The sequence below is a fragment of the Hyperolius riggenbachi genome, chromosome 3 (assembly GCF_040937935.1).
Source record: "Hyperolius riggenbachi isolate aHypRig1 chromosome 3, aHypRig1.pri, whole genome shotgun sequence".
Classification (NCBI taxonomy): Eukaryota; Metazoa; Chordata; class Amphibia; order Anura; family Hyperoliidae; genus Hyperolius; species Hyperolius riggenbachi.
In genome coordinates, this window is record NC_090648.1 from 167,634,968 (window position 1) to 167,652,600 (window position 17,633).

A 17,633-nucleotide genomic window follows, 5' to 3' on the forward strand; every position below is an offset into this window, starting at 1 on the left:
GTGAGGTAGGCACAGATCATATGGCAACTGCCTGCAGACTTTGCGTCAGATATGCAGCGATTTGGATAGTCCTGGCGCACTGCGTTGCATCATGAGAAGTGTGAAAGTGTCCATAGAGTTGCATGGTTCTTGTGGCGGGGAAACATAACGCAGGGCGACGCAGTGCCATTTGCGGCCCTCAGTACAATATTTTGTGGCCCGCTCCGGCAAAAGAGACACTGAAGCGAACTATTTTACCTTATAGTTCGCTTCAGTGCTCCCAAGTAATCCGCCGCATCCCCGCCGCTAAACGAGGGCTGCAGAGCCCCCAAATCCCCCGGGCAAACATCCACGACTGCGCTGAGGGGCAGAGCTTCCAGCTGTAGCTCTGCCCCTCCAGACTTCAATCGTTTGAGGGGCGGGCAGAGGCGGCGATCCACCTCGATTGACGTCAGGAGGGGCAGAGCTGAAGCTGAAAGCTCTGCCCCTTCCAGGAAATGCCGGCGGATTGCTCCCCTGGGCGATTAGGGGGCTCTGCAGCCCTCGTTTTGCGGCGGGGACACGGCGGATTACTTGTAATGGGAGCACTGAAGCGAACTATGAGGTAGGACACTTCATGTTCAGAAGAAATAATTAAAACTGTTAATAATGACATTTGAGGACTTTTTTTGTGAAATCCCTTATGCGGCCCAGCCTCATCCTGACTTTGCCTCCTGCGGCCCCCAGGTAAATTGAGTTTGAGACCCCTGTCTTAAAGCCACAACTCCTAGGTTAACTACTTGCCGACTGCTCCACACCAAATGGTGTGAACGTGGTGGCAGCCCCAGGACCGCTCAACGCCAATTGGCGTGAAGTCCTGGGGTGGGGCTTTGAATGAGATTGCACGCGCTGATGTGCGCGCATCTCCCATCGCTGCTGGGAGACTGTTAAGACGGTGAAACTGCTGTCTATTTACAAAGTACAGCGCTGCTATCTAAGGCAGCGCTGTACTGGGGACAGCCGTGTCACTTGGCTGTCCCCCGGGGAGGCACAGGAGCGATCGGGTGACAGCCGAGCACGGTGATTGGCTTGCAGAGGGAGGGAGGGCCGGGAATTAAAAAAATGAGTCACATTTAAAAACAAAAAAACACAAATAAAACAAAAACAAACAAACATGCTGGCAGGGATCAGAGCCCACCAACAGAAAGCTCTGTTGGTGGGCAGAAAAAGGGGGGGGGGAAATCACCTGTGTGTTGAGTTGTACGGCCGTGCAGTGAGCCCTTAAAGCTGCAGTGACCTAAATTGTAAAAAATAGCCTGGTCACTCGAGTGGTTAAAGCACTAAATTGCAGAACTTGATTAGCCTGTGTTGATTAGTTGCTATACACACACATTTAAACTGAATTTCCACCTCATTTCAAAATAGGTCACCCTCAGGTCAGACCCTTCTGCACTCTAGCATGAACTAGTCTTACATACAAGTACCAGCTAGCCTCAACAAGAACATCCCTGCTTAGATTAGAAAGTAAAATTATATTCTTTTGGGTGGATGTAACATAATGGCATAGTGAATCTGCCAACATGTCACATACCACAAGCAGCACATCTGCAATATGACTAGGAGAGACATGGAGACATGACTGAGTATCTGGACCAGGGCACAATACCTGGTGATCTTGGAATCCCTGTAGGGAATATGGCTGCTCTTCCGTTTTGGGTCACCCAGAGCACTAATGACATTTCCCAGCGCCAGAAGTCCAGTGTTAATCTGAATGCTTTCCTTCAGCCGCTCTCCAGTGTTGCCCGTTTTCAGAATCCGCTCAGAACCAGCCAGGTCTACAAAGTGGAACTTGGAAGACAGAACCTGGCCAAACGCAAGTATGGAGCCATCTTCCCCATTGGTTATTCTGGTGACTCGACCAGCCACTCTCCTCTGTTCCATGGTGACAGTGAAGATTGTATGAGAGCGGCTGGAATGTGTATTGACTTGTGTGGCTCCCGTGTGTTTAGCAGCATTGCCCACCTCTAACAGGCTGAGCACCTCATCCAGGCCTTCTACTTCTGTCTCCTTTACACCACACAGCACTGGAAGACAGACAAAAATAGACATGGGCATGCAGGTAAGCACACACTCCAATCCTTACATAGCAATATGGCCATTACCCTAAATATTTGTAAGTATTCTACTTATATCAATAAACAGTCAAACAAAATTAATTACAGTGTATAGAATATTAAAACAAGTATATTAAGTGAAAGGAAGATACTTATTGCAATCTTTTCAAGCAGCAAGTCCAGATATTAGTGTTTACTTGCATTTTTATTCCGTTTATGAATATGGATACTTACCTGCCAAAATATTTTTCTTCTAGGTTCCCCCCCTCACCTTTCTATGATATGTGTTCTAAAAGTTTTGCTAGGTTTATGCACTGTATGCACTATGCATGTTATATGGCCGGAGTAAGGACACAAACTCTGGGGGGCCTCTACACCAGGGGTGTCAAACTCAATCACGTAAGGGGACAAAATCTAAAACAGTCTGTCATGGGCCAAATTGTTTACGAAGATTCAACATTTATTGAACAGTCTAAAACTAAAGGTAGCTATACATCAGGCGACTTGGTGGTCGATCGGCCATCCAATTCAATTATTATAATCTGATGAAAATCGGTGCCGACAAGGGTATACCCGATCGACAATGCGACCAAATTCAGGCCTAAGTTGGTCACATGCATCAATCGGACATGCTGCAAGATGCAGGGCCAACATGCTTGATCGGGTGCAAGGCGGTAATGGCGTGCGATAGCAGGACAAGCAACAAATGCGACAGAACACCCGGCAAGGTCACTCCAATGTAAAATGTAGCCCCTTCCCGTGCAGTACACTTTACCAGTCCATGTCCGCCGCTGGCTCCGCCTTCATACACGTGCCCCACATGCTTGCCAGCATAACGTGTGTGACGTTACACGCGCCAACTGATGGAGTAGGTAAATATTACACTGTTCTGCTGCGCTCCTCTACTATGTGGGGAGATGGTGTGGGAGGGAAGGCGTGTATGTGTGTCTTTCCAGTTAAATGGGGGGAGGGAGCAGGGTTTGGATTCAAGGAGGAGGTCCCATTATTATCTTGTTGCGGGGGTGTCCCCTGAGTTAATGCTGCACCCCGGCTCATTCTGACAATGTTTTAAATCAGAAACACGGTCACCAGTCTACTCCTCCGGACACAATGATGGACATACTGAATGCTGTTAGAATGCAAAACTACCTCTAGTCCCCAGTGGGTACATTTTCTGAATAGAAAAATCTAATCAGCTTTCAAAAGCCAAAAAAGACCACTTTACTTACGGTAAAGTCTTTTCCAGTAGTCATGAGGACAGCACCCCTGGATGAGACCTGTCTCCCTCCCCACTGTGGACAGGAAACTGTTAAAAGAAGAATTTGCATAAGCAATAGGCAGCCACATATAAGATACTACACCTGCCACAGTACCTCAGTTAATAAAAAGATGACACGGACATTTAATGATGCTTACACAAACTTATTTCTCTTTCCTACCCAAATAAGGGCGGGTTGCAGGGGTGCTGTCCTCATGACTACTGGAAAAGACTTTACCGTAAGTAAAGTGGTCTTTCCCAGAACGCCATTTCGGACAGCACCCCTGGATGAGACGATATACAAGAGTTAAAACCTTAGGGTGGGACCACAGCTTGCAAAACTTTCCTTCTGAAGGATAACCCTGCAGAGGCAGATACATTAAGGCGATAGTGCTTTACAAACGTATTGTGACTTGACCAGGTCGCAGCTCTGCAGATCTGATCTATAGAGGCCCCTGCCCTCTCTGCCCAGGAAGTCGAAATTCCTCTTGTGGAATGAGCCATGATAGAATTGAATTGCTTCCCCTGTGTCTGATATGCTAATGAAATAGCCCAAACAAATGTATAATCTGTGTAGGATTTAATTAAGGAAGATTTCTCCCAATTAATGATCCAACCTAGATCTTGTAGTAAGACTATTGTCGCAACAATCTGATCTCTTACCGAATTGGGAGATGTCCACCAAAACAGAAAGTCAAGGTAACCCAAAATGTTAACCTTTCTCTGTCTAAGTGTAGCCAGAACCCCAGACATTACCTTCATAAACAACCCTGGAGTTGAGGATAATCCGAAGGGCAAAGCATTAAACTGATACATTCTTACCTCTTCCTCCATCTGGATGGCAAACCTTAAGTATTATTGAGAAGACAGATGTATCGGTAATTGAAGATACGCATCTTTTCAGTCTAGAAAGGCTAGGAAATCGTCCTTCTGTAAGAGATGAATAATAGATCAAATCCATCCTGAATTTTCTGTATTTTACCTTCTGGTTTAGACTCTTTAAATTTAGTATGAACTGATAATTTCCCTGTAGCTCCTTTACTAGAAAAAACACAGGGCAATAGAATCCCTGTCCTCTGACATTTCGGTACTTCTCGAATTACCCTTTTTTTCTAAACAGGGAAAGGACTTTCGATTGTAGGGCTGAAAACTTTATTTGGTCCTGCAAGCGGGAAGTAATGCAAAAGCTCTTAAAAGGAGGCTGGCTGAACTCTATTCTGTATCCCTCCAAAAAAACACTTTAAAGGCTCTTTCCCACTAAGACGTTGCGTTAGATGCGACGCTAAGGTCACATAACGTGCCCCCAACGCAACGCATGTGAGCTTTGAAGTTGGATGCTATTTAGAGCCACGTTATGCGTCTCCTGATGGGTCTGTGATGCGTACTTTTTGACGCATACTATCGGACGAAAACGGCACATGCGGCAAAAGACTGTGGAGAGCACGTGATCGGAAAACTCCGCATCACGTGGTCCTGCCAGCCAATAAGCGGCCGCTCCAGGAAGTTAACACTGCAGTGCATATTAATAAGTCATGTGGATGGCCACAACAGCGGACTCTCCCCTCCTCTCCTGCAAGAAAAAAAAAAACAAAAAAAAAACAAAACACACATTATTGAGCATATGCAAACAGTCTAATGCGGCTAAAACCGTGTATAACGCACAGCATGATGCACTTTCTTTAAACGTCCAGCGTTACAGTGTAACACAACGTGGGCACTGTGAACAGCCCATTGATTTTTCATTACTGTGAGCTGGGCTGCGTTACAGGCTGCTCTAACCTGCGCCTGTAACGTCCCACTGTGAAAAGCCTAAATAACCAATATTTTGTGCACTGTAGTTGCCATGTTTTGAAATTTGCAATTCTCCATCTCACTGGAATACTAGCGTCATTGCTTATCTGACTTCTTAGTAAAAGTGAAGTTGGACTTAGGGCCGGTTCACATTACAAACACGGACAGCCACGCATGCGGAACGCAACGCGTACGACGTTGCGTGGCTGATCCCATCACTGAAAAGTGAATGGGACAGCCGTGCGTTTTTTGCTAAATCTGCGTGCAGCATGCGTTCCCGGACCGCACAGGTCCGGAACGCATGCAGTGTGAACATCAGACAGTGCACTCTATGCACTGTCTGATGTCGTGCGTGTTGGCCTTCTGCACGCGTTTCCAAAACGCAGCTGGAAACGTGTGCAGTCTGAACAGGCCCTTAGGCTTCTGTGACTTGTAGAGAGCCCATCTCCTGCCCTTAGAGGACTAGGGATCTGACTTATTCTTAGAAGGAGGGACGAAAGGACCGTTTACTTTGAAAAGGTCCTTTCTTAAAGGAATACTATCAATACCCAAGTGTTCTAAAATAACAATGTACAAATAATGTCTAAGTTGCTGTGTAAACATTTCCCTACCTTTCATGTTAAATATCAGAGGCAAAAGCTGTAATTTACTGAGGGTAGGATTAGCTATATTGGGACAAATCAATTGCAGAAGGGGTGTCTACTTCAATGCACAGCCAGAGTTGCATATCGGACTACAGAAAGCAAATATCAAACAAACTCTGAAAGCAAAAAACAGTATGAAAAGCTGTAACAATTAGTTACATTTCCTCTGCTCTCTACAGACACTTCAGTCCAAAACAGGACACAGAAGCTGCAGCTGTTCTCTCTGTCACACACAGTTACACAGAGTTATCTGATCAAGTGTGAGGGGAATTTCCCCTCTCCTCATGGCTCGGAGTCAGTTTTGTCAGTAAAGTTTGAAAGCATTTTGATAACAGTAAACAAAAAGGTTGCTACTAAAAATGTATACACCAGTACTTAGCAACACTTCCCAAACAATTCCTGTGTCAATTGAAAATATGTGAAATCGATAGAATTCCTTTAACAGGAATCCTTTTTTTTTTTTTTTTTTTTTTTTTTTACATGTGTGTCTGCCGTTCTGTCTAGAGGGTTGTCTAACTGACTCAAACAGCAGACCCCCTTCACAAGGTACACCACATAACTTGATTTTGAAGAATTGTCATCATTCCAAGTTTTTACCCATACACCTCTTCTGGCTGAATTAACTAATGCCGTAGTTCTGGCCATAAGTTTAACCGTATCATCTGAAGCGTCCACTAGATAATTGGAAGCATTCCAAACTTTAGGGAAATCATTCAAAATTTCCCAGAAATCCTCAAAAAAGTAGGTCAGTTTTGTTTGATACCCTTGAAAAATATGGACCTAATTTAGGTGGGGTTCCCAAAAACCCTGATCTTCAGGAGAAAAACAACATTTAGATAATGATCTGGGCCAAAAAAAAAACCTTTTCCTAGGATTATCCCACTCCTTAATCCTAATCTTAAAAGTAGAATGGACTGGAATAAACCGAGAATGAGGATCCGCCAAACTCTCATACATTTGATCCAAAGGTGTCAAAGATTTCTGCTCAGACTTAATACCTATTAGTAAGTCTTTCATTAATTCAGGAAAAAAACATTGCGGTTAGGGCTCTTTTCCACTATGAAATGCGATCGCAACCACATTTGCGATCCCAATCGTACTTCAATTTCCACTATGCGATTGCGCTACTATACTTCTAGTACAGCTCAATTGCATACAATGCAGGAGGATGACGATTGTGCTTTGTCCAAATCGCATCGCAATCAGATTGCACTAATGGAAATTGCTGCTGCAGTTTCCATTAGTTTAACGTACCTCGTGATCAGAATCAAATCGTAGCTCGCAGGGTAATGAAAAAAAGGCCCTTAGTCAGTTTTACTCAAATCTTCCTCCTAGTTTGATACATTTTCTCTGTGCAGAGAGAGTTACTATAAAGGAGGCAGCCCCAGCATTCCTTTACATGTGCATTTTTGTTTAAATTGCCTCTCCTTGCCCTGAATCTGTCTAGTTCTTTTAAACAATCTATTTAATTGCTGCAGCTTAGAAGAACTTCAAGAATGTTACACATGCAGGCTTTCTGATGTGAAATTTATCTGAAAACAGGTACCCAAGGGGTTAAAAACACAGCCTGGGTATTCTGGGATGCAGTTTGTTCTGCTCTCACTGCAGCTGCCCGGGAGGTCTGTCTCTCCATTAGCTTGCCTGTTATGGCTGGCTTATCGCCTTCTCTAAACAGCCAGGGTTTCTCTGCTCACATTTGCCTGCTTTAATTTTTAAGAATTAACCTTCAGTGACCTGTGTTGTGATAATCTCCACACAAGGTGTTAATTTCCCGCACCTGCTCAGGAATTATAGATTTTCATGCGGACACAGGTTTTATGAATGCACACTTTACTAAATGGTGGGTAAAGTCAGCTGTTTTGAGCATTACCGCATGCAGGAATGCTCAATAGAGGCCTATGTCTCTTGGAAGCAGGAGGCATAGTTAGAGGTGCAGACAACATAGGAGATGATGGATTAGCTATAACAGGTAGATAGGCCATAGCAGTACTAGTCCCAGGCCCATCTGAAGCAGCTGAGGCGGTAGAAGCAATAGCAGAATCTTTAATTTCCTATTGCTGTGGACCTTCTCTGTACAATACTGGCACCATTTCCATTCAGAGTTGCCAATCCATGCTGACTGGACTGAGTAGAAGATTTTTCAGACTTTTCAACCTTCTCAGTCTTATGTCTTTTGGGTATAAAACATAATAAACGATAGCCAGCCATTAGACAAATCCCTCTATACATAACATACATCCAGCCAAGCAGAAGAAACATAATCACATCTACTTGCCAGAGAGGGATCCTGGGCAGATTCAGCAGATTGTGCAGGAGCTGACCCAGAGGCGTCCTCCATGATCTCAGCCACAAACCAGAGTGCATCATGGACTCTACAAACTTATACCTGTGCTGCTGATTTGATGCAGCTGATCCAATTATGCATGCGGCCCCTGCCGGCTAAGCATATGCTTAATCAGCTTCTTACCTTAAGGAATCAGCTGTATGCCGATTCCTAATCACCGCCGCGGCCCCTGCCGCCCGGCTCAGACTTCAGATCACGCGGGACGCCAGCGCGTGACTACCTCCGGTTCAACCGGAAGTGACCTCTCTCCAATGCACGCACATGCGCGCATAAAGTTGCTGCCTCCGATGGAGAAGCCTCCTCCACGCTGCAGGGCTCCGACTGTTCACTGAACAGCGCTGCTTGGAGCCCTGGAAAACGCTGCCCCTGCCGCCTGACATGGATGGCACTCCTGGAGACCTCTCCCATGCATCCCGTCCGGGACAGGAAACTAAACTGAGGTACTGTGGCAGGTGTAGTATCTTATATGTGGCTGCCTATTGCTTATGCAAATTCTTCTTTTAACAGTTTCCTGTCCACAGTGGGGAGGGAGACAGGTCTCATCCAGGGGTGCTGTCCGAAATGACGTTCTGGGAAAACATAATTTTTCTCCATGCTCAGGCAGATGAGGTTCAGTGGTGTCAAATTCAGGAGCTAGATATACCAATCAACCATATGCAACCACAAAGTACAGGCTTCCACCAGCAGCAATAAGAAGGGATAAAATAAAAAAACATGAGGTGCCGGCAGCATCTTTTTCAGGGGTCCTGGCTCACTGCTGCCCAGGAACTGCATTGTAAGGTTTATGTGATTTTGTTATAGTTGATTTGTAGAAACGTACTTTTTCTCAAAAATGACATAATACACTCAAAATATATCACAGCCTTTAGCTGAGGCAATATTCACAGTGACCATTACATTGTGTTCGCTGTGACAGCACAGACACAACTCATAACGGGAAAGTGGGGCTGCATACGATCAGAGCATTGCGTCACATACAGTGAAGCATATAGTCAATGAAAACAACTTCACTGTAACTGTTAATACGCACAGTATGTTGCCATGCCGCACTCCGTTACCTATACAAATAGGCCACAGCAGTATTAGAATTACCTATATAAATAGGCCACTGCTGTACTGCACTGTTCAGTACAGTGCAATAATATTTCCAGGCGATCTACCACTGCTCTTGCCCTGTCCCTGTTGGACCTACATTTTCTCTCCGATTAATGCTTTCCATCAATTTTCAGTCAAAATTTACTGAAAGTCAACCAATTACACATTTTGGGGGGGATCGATTTAAAGCAAAGTTGATCTGAGTTGTCGAATCTACTGCAAATTGAATGAGAAAATCGATAAGTGTATGGATGCCTTGAGCATATCTGGGAAATGCCTTTCATCATTGCAGACACACTCAGTGGAATATTGCTAGCATATCTTACCGACATTGCCTTTGTCATCCTCTCGGATTAGGATGTCTTTACTAGATGTCTGCACCTCCAGCAGATCACTGAACTCCTCCTTGTAGACCTCTAGGTAGGACACTCGGATGGTGTAATCAATCAGATCATTCTCATCAACTAGTTGAAAGATTTCAGCCATAGCTCGTGGTATGATGCCCTGCTCATCCTCCGAGATGGAAGCTACAAGAAAAAAAAAAAAAAAAAAAAGATTTACTGCATGGTACTATTAAAGCAGCAAAAGAGAGCAATAGGATCTATGCCAACAAAGTCATGCAAATTCTATGTAATTTAAGCCAGCAGTAAGTGATTTTTAAAAGAGGGAAGTAAGTTTTACATATGAATATCTCAAGTATACTACTGCAGAGTTCTCCTTATATTGAAGTCAGGCAACCGGAAGTCTCAACTAACCGGCTTGCGTAATAGATAATGAAGACTTTTTTTTTTTGAGGGGTGGGGGGGGGGGGGGGAGTTGGAGGCATTTAAAATACTTACAGAGCCTCCAGCGGTGTCTTGTAGTCTCCCTGCAGCTTCTAGCGGCTTTACGGTGCTGTGCACAGAAGACGGTGTGCCTGACCCAATGCGGGCCAGATGACACCACAGCTTACGCCCACAGAGGACGCCAGGAAGCCACCAGGGGCCAGCTAGAAGCCGCAGGGAGACTACAAGACATTGCTGGAGGCTCGGTAAGTATTTCTGGGGGAGGTCTGTGTTTTTTCATCCAGTTGCTGTTAGAGCTTTGTTATTTATACAGCCAACAGCCTATTAAAAGTCAAGATAAAAAAAAATCTCAGCATAGTGTTAGTGAGGACTAATTCAGCGCTAGCTCATAACTCTTTATCCTTAGCTCCCACATTCTGTGGAACGTGGTTATCAGTCGTTATCTTTGCCACATTCAAATACTGAGCAGGGGATGCAGTCCTAGCTCTTATAGGCTAGCATTAGCCGTTGCTTGTGCATGCATCCCCTTGTGATAGTCTATGGCAGCCTTTCTCAACCGTCTTACCCTGGAGGAACCCTGCAAATAACTTTTACATCTCAAGGAACCCCTGCAAACAATGTTTTGATCTCGAGGAACCCCTGCATTTATTTTTTTGCATGAGGTGTAGAGTAGGTGAGGCTGTTTATTTCACTACCCCATATATTACACTGCCACTCATTATATGGTCTCCTTATCCTAGTGCTTTTTATTAATGTACTCATTATCTCATTATTATTCTGACCCTAATTTAGTGCTTCTTTTTACAGTACCCCCTATTATAATGTGCTCTATTATACTCCCCCCATAATGGGGGAAAATGCCAAGGAACCCCTGCAGAGTACTCATGGAACCCTGGTTGAGAAAGCCTGCTCTATGGGGACCAGTAGAAGTAAAGAACTGCCACAGAACTAGCATTGTGCAGGAATCCTACAGGTGCAGCTGTGACAATGTCTCGCCACTTCTACATACAGGAAATGCAAGATAGGGATGGGAAATTAAAGCCTAAGTTCAAACTCATGGTTTTGGAATTGTCTGGAAAACCACAGATGCTTTTCAGGAACCAGCAAGCCAGATATTAGAGAGCAGCCAGTGGTTATAAAAAAAAAGCTAAACTTAGTTATCCTTAGAAACAATCCCAAGCTCGCTGCAAAAACCAATATGGCAGTATATAAACATGTACACGGCTGTGGGTGATTTAGGGCCCGTTACCACTAGCCGCTGTGCGTCCTACGAGACGCTCTGCGGCACTTCCTTGATGTGCAAGTACGCAACCAAATCCCGGAAGCCGTGCCATGCATGGCTATGATGAGATTCTCTGCTGCCCGCACAGAAAAATGCTGCAAACCAGACAAATCGCTATGGCAAGCGTTTCGGACAGCGGCAGCATTATCCCTATGATAGAGTTTCCCAGCGCGATCTGGCTGCGGGGAAACTCTGGGAATTCAGACCATTTTCCGCTGTAGTGGAAATGGGCCCTCAAAGGACAACTGTAGCGAGAGGTATGTGGAGGCTGCCATGTTTATTTCTTTTGAAGCAATACCAGTTGCCTGGCTATCCTGCTGATCCTCTTCCTCTAATACGGTTAACCATAGACCCTGAACAAGCATGCAGAAGATAAGGTGACATTATTATCAGATCTGACAAGATTAGCTGCATGCTTGTTGGTGTTATTCAGACACTACTGCAGCCAAATAGACCAGCAGGGCTGCCAGGCAACTGGTGTTGTTTAAAAGGAAATAAATATGTCAGCTACCATATTCTTCTCACTTCAGTTGTCCTTTAAATGCCTTTAACAGCACCATCCTCATGTACATAAAAACTATAATTACCATAATGGCAGCTTTAGAGGATAGGGAAAAACCCTCAAAACTTCCAGTGTGAATTTAGCCATGTGGGAGAGTGCTGAACTAGTCAGCACTAGCCAAATGCTGGGATTTGTCATTTTGATTTTGGCAGGGATGTTTATACGACTGATCCAGTTAACAGACTTTGAACTGCAGCTCTGTGATCATGTTCATAGGTACTAGTTTATGGTAACAACTCCTTATACAAATCAGTGAGAGTGGGGAAGTCTACTACTATTACTTTTTCCATCCTAGATATACTCACATATGCTTGCTTCTCCAATAGTATAGGTTTTTCCTGACCCAGTCTGTCCATAAGCTACCACAGTGACATTAAAGCCTTGAAAGAAAGCTTCAAGCAATGGCTGCACACAGCGAAGGTATACTGTTTCCTGGCTGCGGGTTTCATCCACAATATCCTGGAAGTGGAAGTGCCTGTTGGAGCCCAGTGTTAGCTTCTGCTTGTCCGGATCAATGTGGATGCATGTCTGCTGTCCATGGAGCACCTCTTTAGGTAGCAATGGGCGGACCCTGACCACCACACGCACTGCTGTCTCCTCCCCTCGGACCGGTTGGGCTTTAGGAGCCATGACTGCTGTACAACAGATAATAAGAGGATTATTACTTTATGTATTGGTTGTAGAGATCTAAATATATCATTTATATAAAAGAGGAATTCCACTTTTGTTGAGAAAATGACAGTCCCTCTATTTCTGCTCTAAATAAGGATTAATGGTATACAAAGATGGGATACAAAAAATCTTCAGCCTGCATGCAAAATTTACCCAGGTCCAATCTGCATACAATTTGCATCATCGCATGTTAACCATAATTATTTGCATCTCATTGACGGTCTCTATGTTACGGTGGTAGATGGGTAGGATGGTGTGGCTAAGCCCGTGTGCTGTGATTCTATCAAAAGCATAGGCATAGTAGCATATCAAAGGCATAGGTGCATTGTAGTGTGTATAGTTACCTATTCTAGGTAGCTGCAAAGACTCACTAGCAGAAGATTTGCAGGCTGAAATTTGGTGTTGGGCTTCTTCAGGTATTCCCATGACCCCTGCACTGCTGACCAGGTAGTGCTTAAATAGGTTTAGAGTCCCTCAGATGCACAACAGGTGTGAAAACTTGTTAATTCTAATGAAGCTAGTTTAGAGGAAGCAAGTCCAGAAAATCATACACGAGTCCAAACATTTTTTACAACTCAATAACTGCAAAGTGGGGTGTGCGTAATTATTCAGCCCCCTTTGGTCTGAGTGAAGTTAGTTGCCCATAGACATTGCCTGATGAGTGCTAATGACTAAATAGAGTGCACCTGTGTGTAATCTAATGTCAGTACAAATGCAGCTGCTCTGTGACGGCCTCAGAGGTTGTCTAAAAGAATATTGGGAGCAACAACACCATGAAGTCCAAAGAACACACCAGACAGGTCATGGATAAAGTTATTGAGAAATGTAAAGCAGGCTTAGGCTACAAAAAGATTTCCAAAGCCTTGAACATCCCACGGAGCACTGTTCAAGCGACCATTCAGAAATGGAAGGAGTATGGCACAACTGTAAACCTACCAAGACAAGGCCTTCCACCTAAACTCACAAGCTGAGCAAGGAGAGCGCTGATCAGAAATGCAGTCAAGAGGCCCATGGTGACTCTGGACGAGCTGCAGAGATCTACAGCTCAGGTGGGGGAATCTGTCCATATGACAGTCGTAGGATTAGTCATGCACTGCACAAAGTTGACCTTTATGGAAGAGTGGCAAGAAGAAAGCCATTTGTAACAGAAAAGCATAGGAAGTCCCATTTGCAGTTTGCCAAAAGCCATGTGGGGGACACAGCAAACATGTGGAAGAAGGTGCTCTAGTCAGATGAAACCAAAATGGAACTTTTTGGCCAAAATGCAAAACGCTGTGTGTGGCGGAAAACAAACACTGCACATCACTCTGAACACACCATCCCCACTGTCAAATATGATGTGGCAGCATCATGCTCTGGGGGTGCATCTCTTCAGCAGGGGCAGGGAAGCTGGTCAGAGGTGATGGGAAGATGGATGGAGCCAAATACAGGGCAATCTTGGACGAAAACCTCTTGGAGTCTGCAAAAGACTTGAGACTGGGATGAAGGTTCTCCTTCCAGCAGGACAACGACCCTAAACATAAAGCCAGGGCAGCAATGGAATGGTTTAAAACAAAACATATCCATGTGCTACAATGTCCCAGTAAAAGTCCAGATCTAAATCCAATCGAGAATCTGTGGCAAGATCTGAACACTGCTGTTCACAAACGCTGTCCATCTAATCTGACTGAGCTGGAGCTATTTTGCAAAGAAGAATGGGCAAGGGTTTCAGTCTCTAGATGTGCAAAGCTGGTAGAGACATACCCTAAAAGACTGGCAGCTGTAATTGCAGCAAGAGGTGGTTCTGCAAAGTATTTACTCAGGGAGCTGAATAATTATGCACACACCACTTTGCAGTTACTGATTTGTAAAAAATGTTTGGAATCATGTATGATTTTCGTTTCATTCTCACATGTACACCACTTTGTATTGGTCTTTCACATGGAATTCCAATAAAATTGATTCATGTTTGTGGCAGTAATGTGACAAAATGTGGAAAACATCAAGGGGCCGAATACTTTTGCAAACCACTGTAAACTGGCCATTTTGAGAAATGACCAGCCATTGTCACTTTGGCCATCTTCTGGCTTTGGCCATAACATGTACACCACACATATCAAAAGTCAGTTCAGGTAAGATGTAAAGTGGACTCGTGCCAAAGCTCGGGTACAAAATCACATACTTACCCAAGAAGAAGGAAGCCTCTGGATCCTAATGATACTTCCCACAGCATCCTCCGGTCCCCTGTTACCGAGCTCCAACCCTCCAAAGATTACATGCAAAAGCTTGTCGGTAATCTGATCAGGGTCGTGCTTATCTTTGCGTGTAAGTATTTGTGTGGCCATATTGTGCCTGTCCAAGTACAGCCATGTGTAGGCAGTAAGGCAGAGCCACTCGAGCACAAACGGCTCTATGCTACTGTGCAGAAAAGGAGCACAGCCCTCAGTGTTCTCCACAGAATTTTTTTCCAGCTGGGTGGGGTGTGGCGGGGGGATGCAGAACCGCCACAACTCTACTTTCAGCATAGGAGGAGGAAGAGGTGGGCCGATGACAGCCGAGTGCTCACCAAAATTAGCTGAGTGAAGCACCTGGCTAAAAGAGCCTGGGGAGAACACTGGCCCTGATCAGCTGGAGGGTCCCAGGCAATGATCTATTTCGCTACAGCAGTACTTGAATACCAGAAACAAGCATGCAGCTAATCTTGTCAGATCTGACAATAATACCAGAAACACCTGATCTGCTGCATGCTCGTTTAGGGTCTATGGCTAAAAAGTATTATAGGAAGAGGATCAGCAGGACTGCCAGGCAATTGGTGTTTCTAGGAAATAAATATGGCAGCCTCCATATCCCTCTCTCAGTTGTCCTTTAAAAGTACAATTCTGGTTGTTTGCTAGATTCGGTTAAGAGTTTCCCAATTTTCACATTCTAATCTCAGATCATGCGATACCCATTATTATTCAACAAAAATACATGTCTCTCAGTACAAAAAAAGGAAACATAAAAGAGCATAAGGATTTAGTCAGCTCTCGCACATATAACATACAATGATTATCCCACTCAGTTATCAAGCATGGAATATATGCATCACTAAATTCAAAATTGATACATCCATGAGCCCACCGCTCCAGCACCGGGTCCCTCCCTTCTTATTTCTGTGCTCCACTCCACGTAAGAACATGGTTGTACTGCGCATGCACTACTACGGTCAGCACCTGTGCAGTAGTACGAAGCGACTCTGACCGAATCTGCTGAAAATCTATAGCACATGCCGTATGGATAGTAATTTCAATTAATTTGTGGCAAAGATTGATCAAAATTATGACCAGTGCGGTGAACATTTTTGCACCTTTATAATATTTTGCAACCGGTTGCAATAATTTATACTTATAGCTTTTAGAAAGTGTAACCTAACCATTGATTTCAATTCTTATTTGTATCAGAAAATCCAACCCAACTTAACCTTATTCTCACAGAGAACCCTCCTCTACTAGGCAACTAATAACCCCCACCCCCCACAGAAATAAAGAACCCCCTGGTGGGCAACTAATAACACCCCCTGGAGGGAACTAAACACTGGCAGTTGCAAATAATGACAGGCAGGAAATGTGAAAGAAGGCATGCATACACAGTCAATTCAAGTTGCAAAATATTACAGGTTGCAATATTTCTCATTACACTGGATGTAAAATTTTGGTCGATCAGACACTGCGAGAAAACAGCAGACTGATAACCCATGGTGCTGCACTGTATCAAACCGTTACATACATTTTCAAAAAGTTTCATGAGAACAGCTATTGAAGATCTGTGTGCAGTGTATGGATGTATTTGATACCCTCTCTGATCAGATTCAGATAAAAGAGGTCTTAAAGGGATACTGTAGGGGGGGTCGGGGGAAAATGAGTTGAAGTTACCCGGGGCTTCTAATGGTCCCCCGCAGACATCCTGGGCCTGCGCAGCCACTCACTGATGCTTTGGCCCCGCCTCCGGTTCACTTCTGGAATTTCAGACTTTAAAGTCTGAAAACCACTGCGCCTGCGTTGCCGTGTCCTCACTCCCGCTGATGGCACCAGAAGCGTACTGCGCAGGCACAGTATGGTCTGTGCCTCCCCCGTGCGCTTCTAGTGACATCAGGGGAAGCGAGGACACGGTAACGCAGGCGTAGTGGTTTTCAGACTTTAAAGTAACTTCAACTCATTTTCTCCCGACCCCCCTACAGTATCCCTTTAATCTGTTTGGCACTTTAGGGAGCAATCTGTGCATGCATGGTCATCTATAGTAAAATGAGATAATCAAACGGCACCTGTACAGTCAGATAATGACAAGCTCTGACACTGGGCACCTTCTCAAATACTGAGCCTGGAGATGGGTTGCAAGTTGTTCTGCAAGTGTGAAAAGTCACGGCAAACTTTTTTACAGTATGCAGAATCATGTACCAGCAACTCTACTATATTATGTTATAGAGAATACATACATAAGTGGAGATGTATTCCCAGAGATGCAAAAGTTTTTCAACAAAAAGAAAAGTAATCAGCTTTGCAGGGAAACAACAGAGACCTCCTTTCTCCCTGGGAAGTTGTAGCTCCACCGTCATCAGAGGATAGGAGAACGAGCGTACACGTGTATTATCCCTGTATATACAGTAATTACCTTATCTAGTGATAATCCATAGTTCAAATGCTCCTCCACTGAGATTCTCATAGAAACTAATTGGAAGCATGCCATTGGATGAGAGCAGTCAGCTGATCGCTTGTCTGAGTGCTCTAATTGGTCAGGGCTAGTCATCTGACAAGCACTGCTCTTCATTGGTTCAGTGCGTGTCAGCTGCCAACAAAGCCTGTGAACTCACAGCCTACAAACTCATGGGAGATGTAGTCCTTGCACAAAAAAAAAACAGGCTGGTTAAAACGTACTTAGAATCAACATAGATAAATGAAAGCTTAAAAAAGTATAAAAGCTGCACACAACATTAAAATAAACACAAATACATACTAAGTGTGACAAGTCGTTTTACATGCTCAGTGCTGGCATCTTGTGGCCAAAAAGTAAATTGCGAGTCTGTTAAAAAAAAGAAAAAGAAATGGCATTCCATTATATATACACAGTAAGAATTATCTATAAAACAGTTTATTCTGAAATCTGTGTTCAAACC

The 17,633-nt window shown here is 44.3% G+C and overlaps 1 protein-coding gene across 2 annotated transcripts in view; it reads right to left on the reverse strand.

The window, feature by feature from the left end:
- The window catches only part of KIF7 (kinesin family member 7), a 68,196-nt gene extending 50,994 nt beyond the window's left edge, over nt 1-17,202 (reverse strand). The window contains exons 1-4 of one of the 2 annotated variants that reach the window (XM_068275198.1): nt 17,132-17,202; nt 12,139-12,468; nt 9,531-9,731; nt 1,625-2,042 (exon numbers count right to left, since the gene is read on the reverse strand). In XM_068275198.1, the coding sequence (XP_068131299.1) occupies nt 1,625-2,042; nt 9,531-9,731; nt 12,139-12,463 (944 nt within the window). In that variant the 5' untranslated portion in view covers nt 12,464-12,468; nt 17,132-17,202. The remainder of the gene's footprint in view (nt 1-1,624; nt 2,043-9,530; nt 9,732-12,138; nt 12,469-17,131) is intronic. The other variant, XM_068275199.1, reaches the window with a different exon arrangement.
- Between the last annotated feature and the right edge of the window lie 431 nt (nt 17,203-17,633).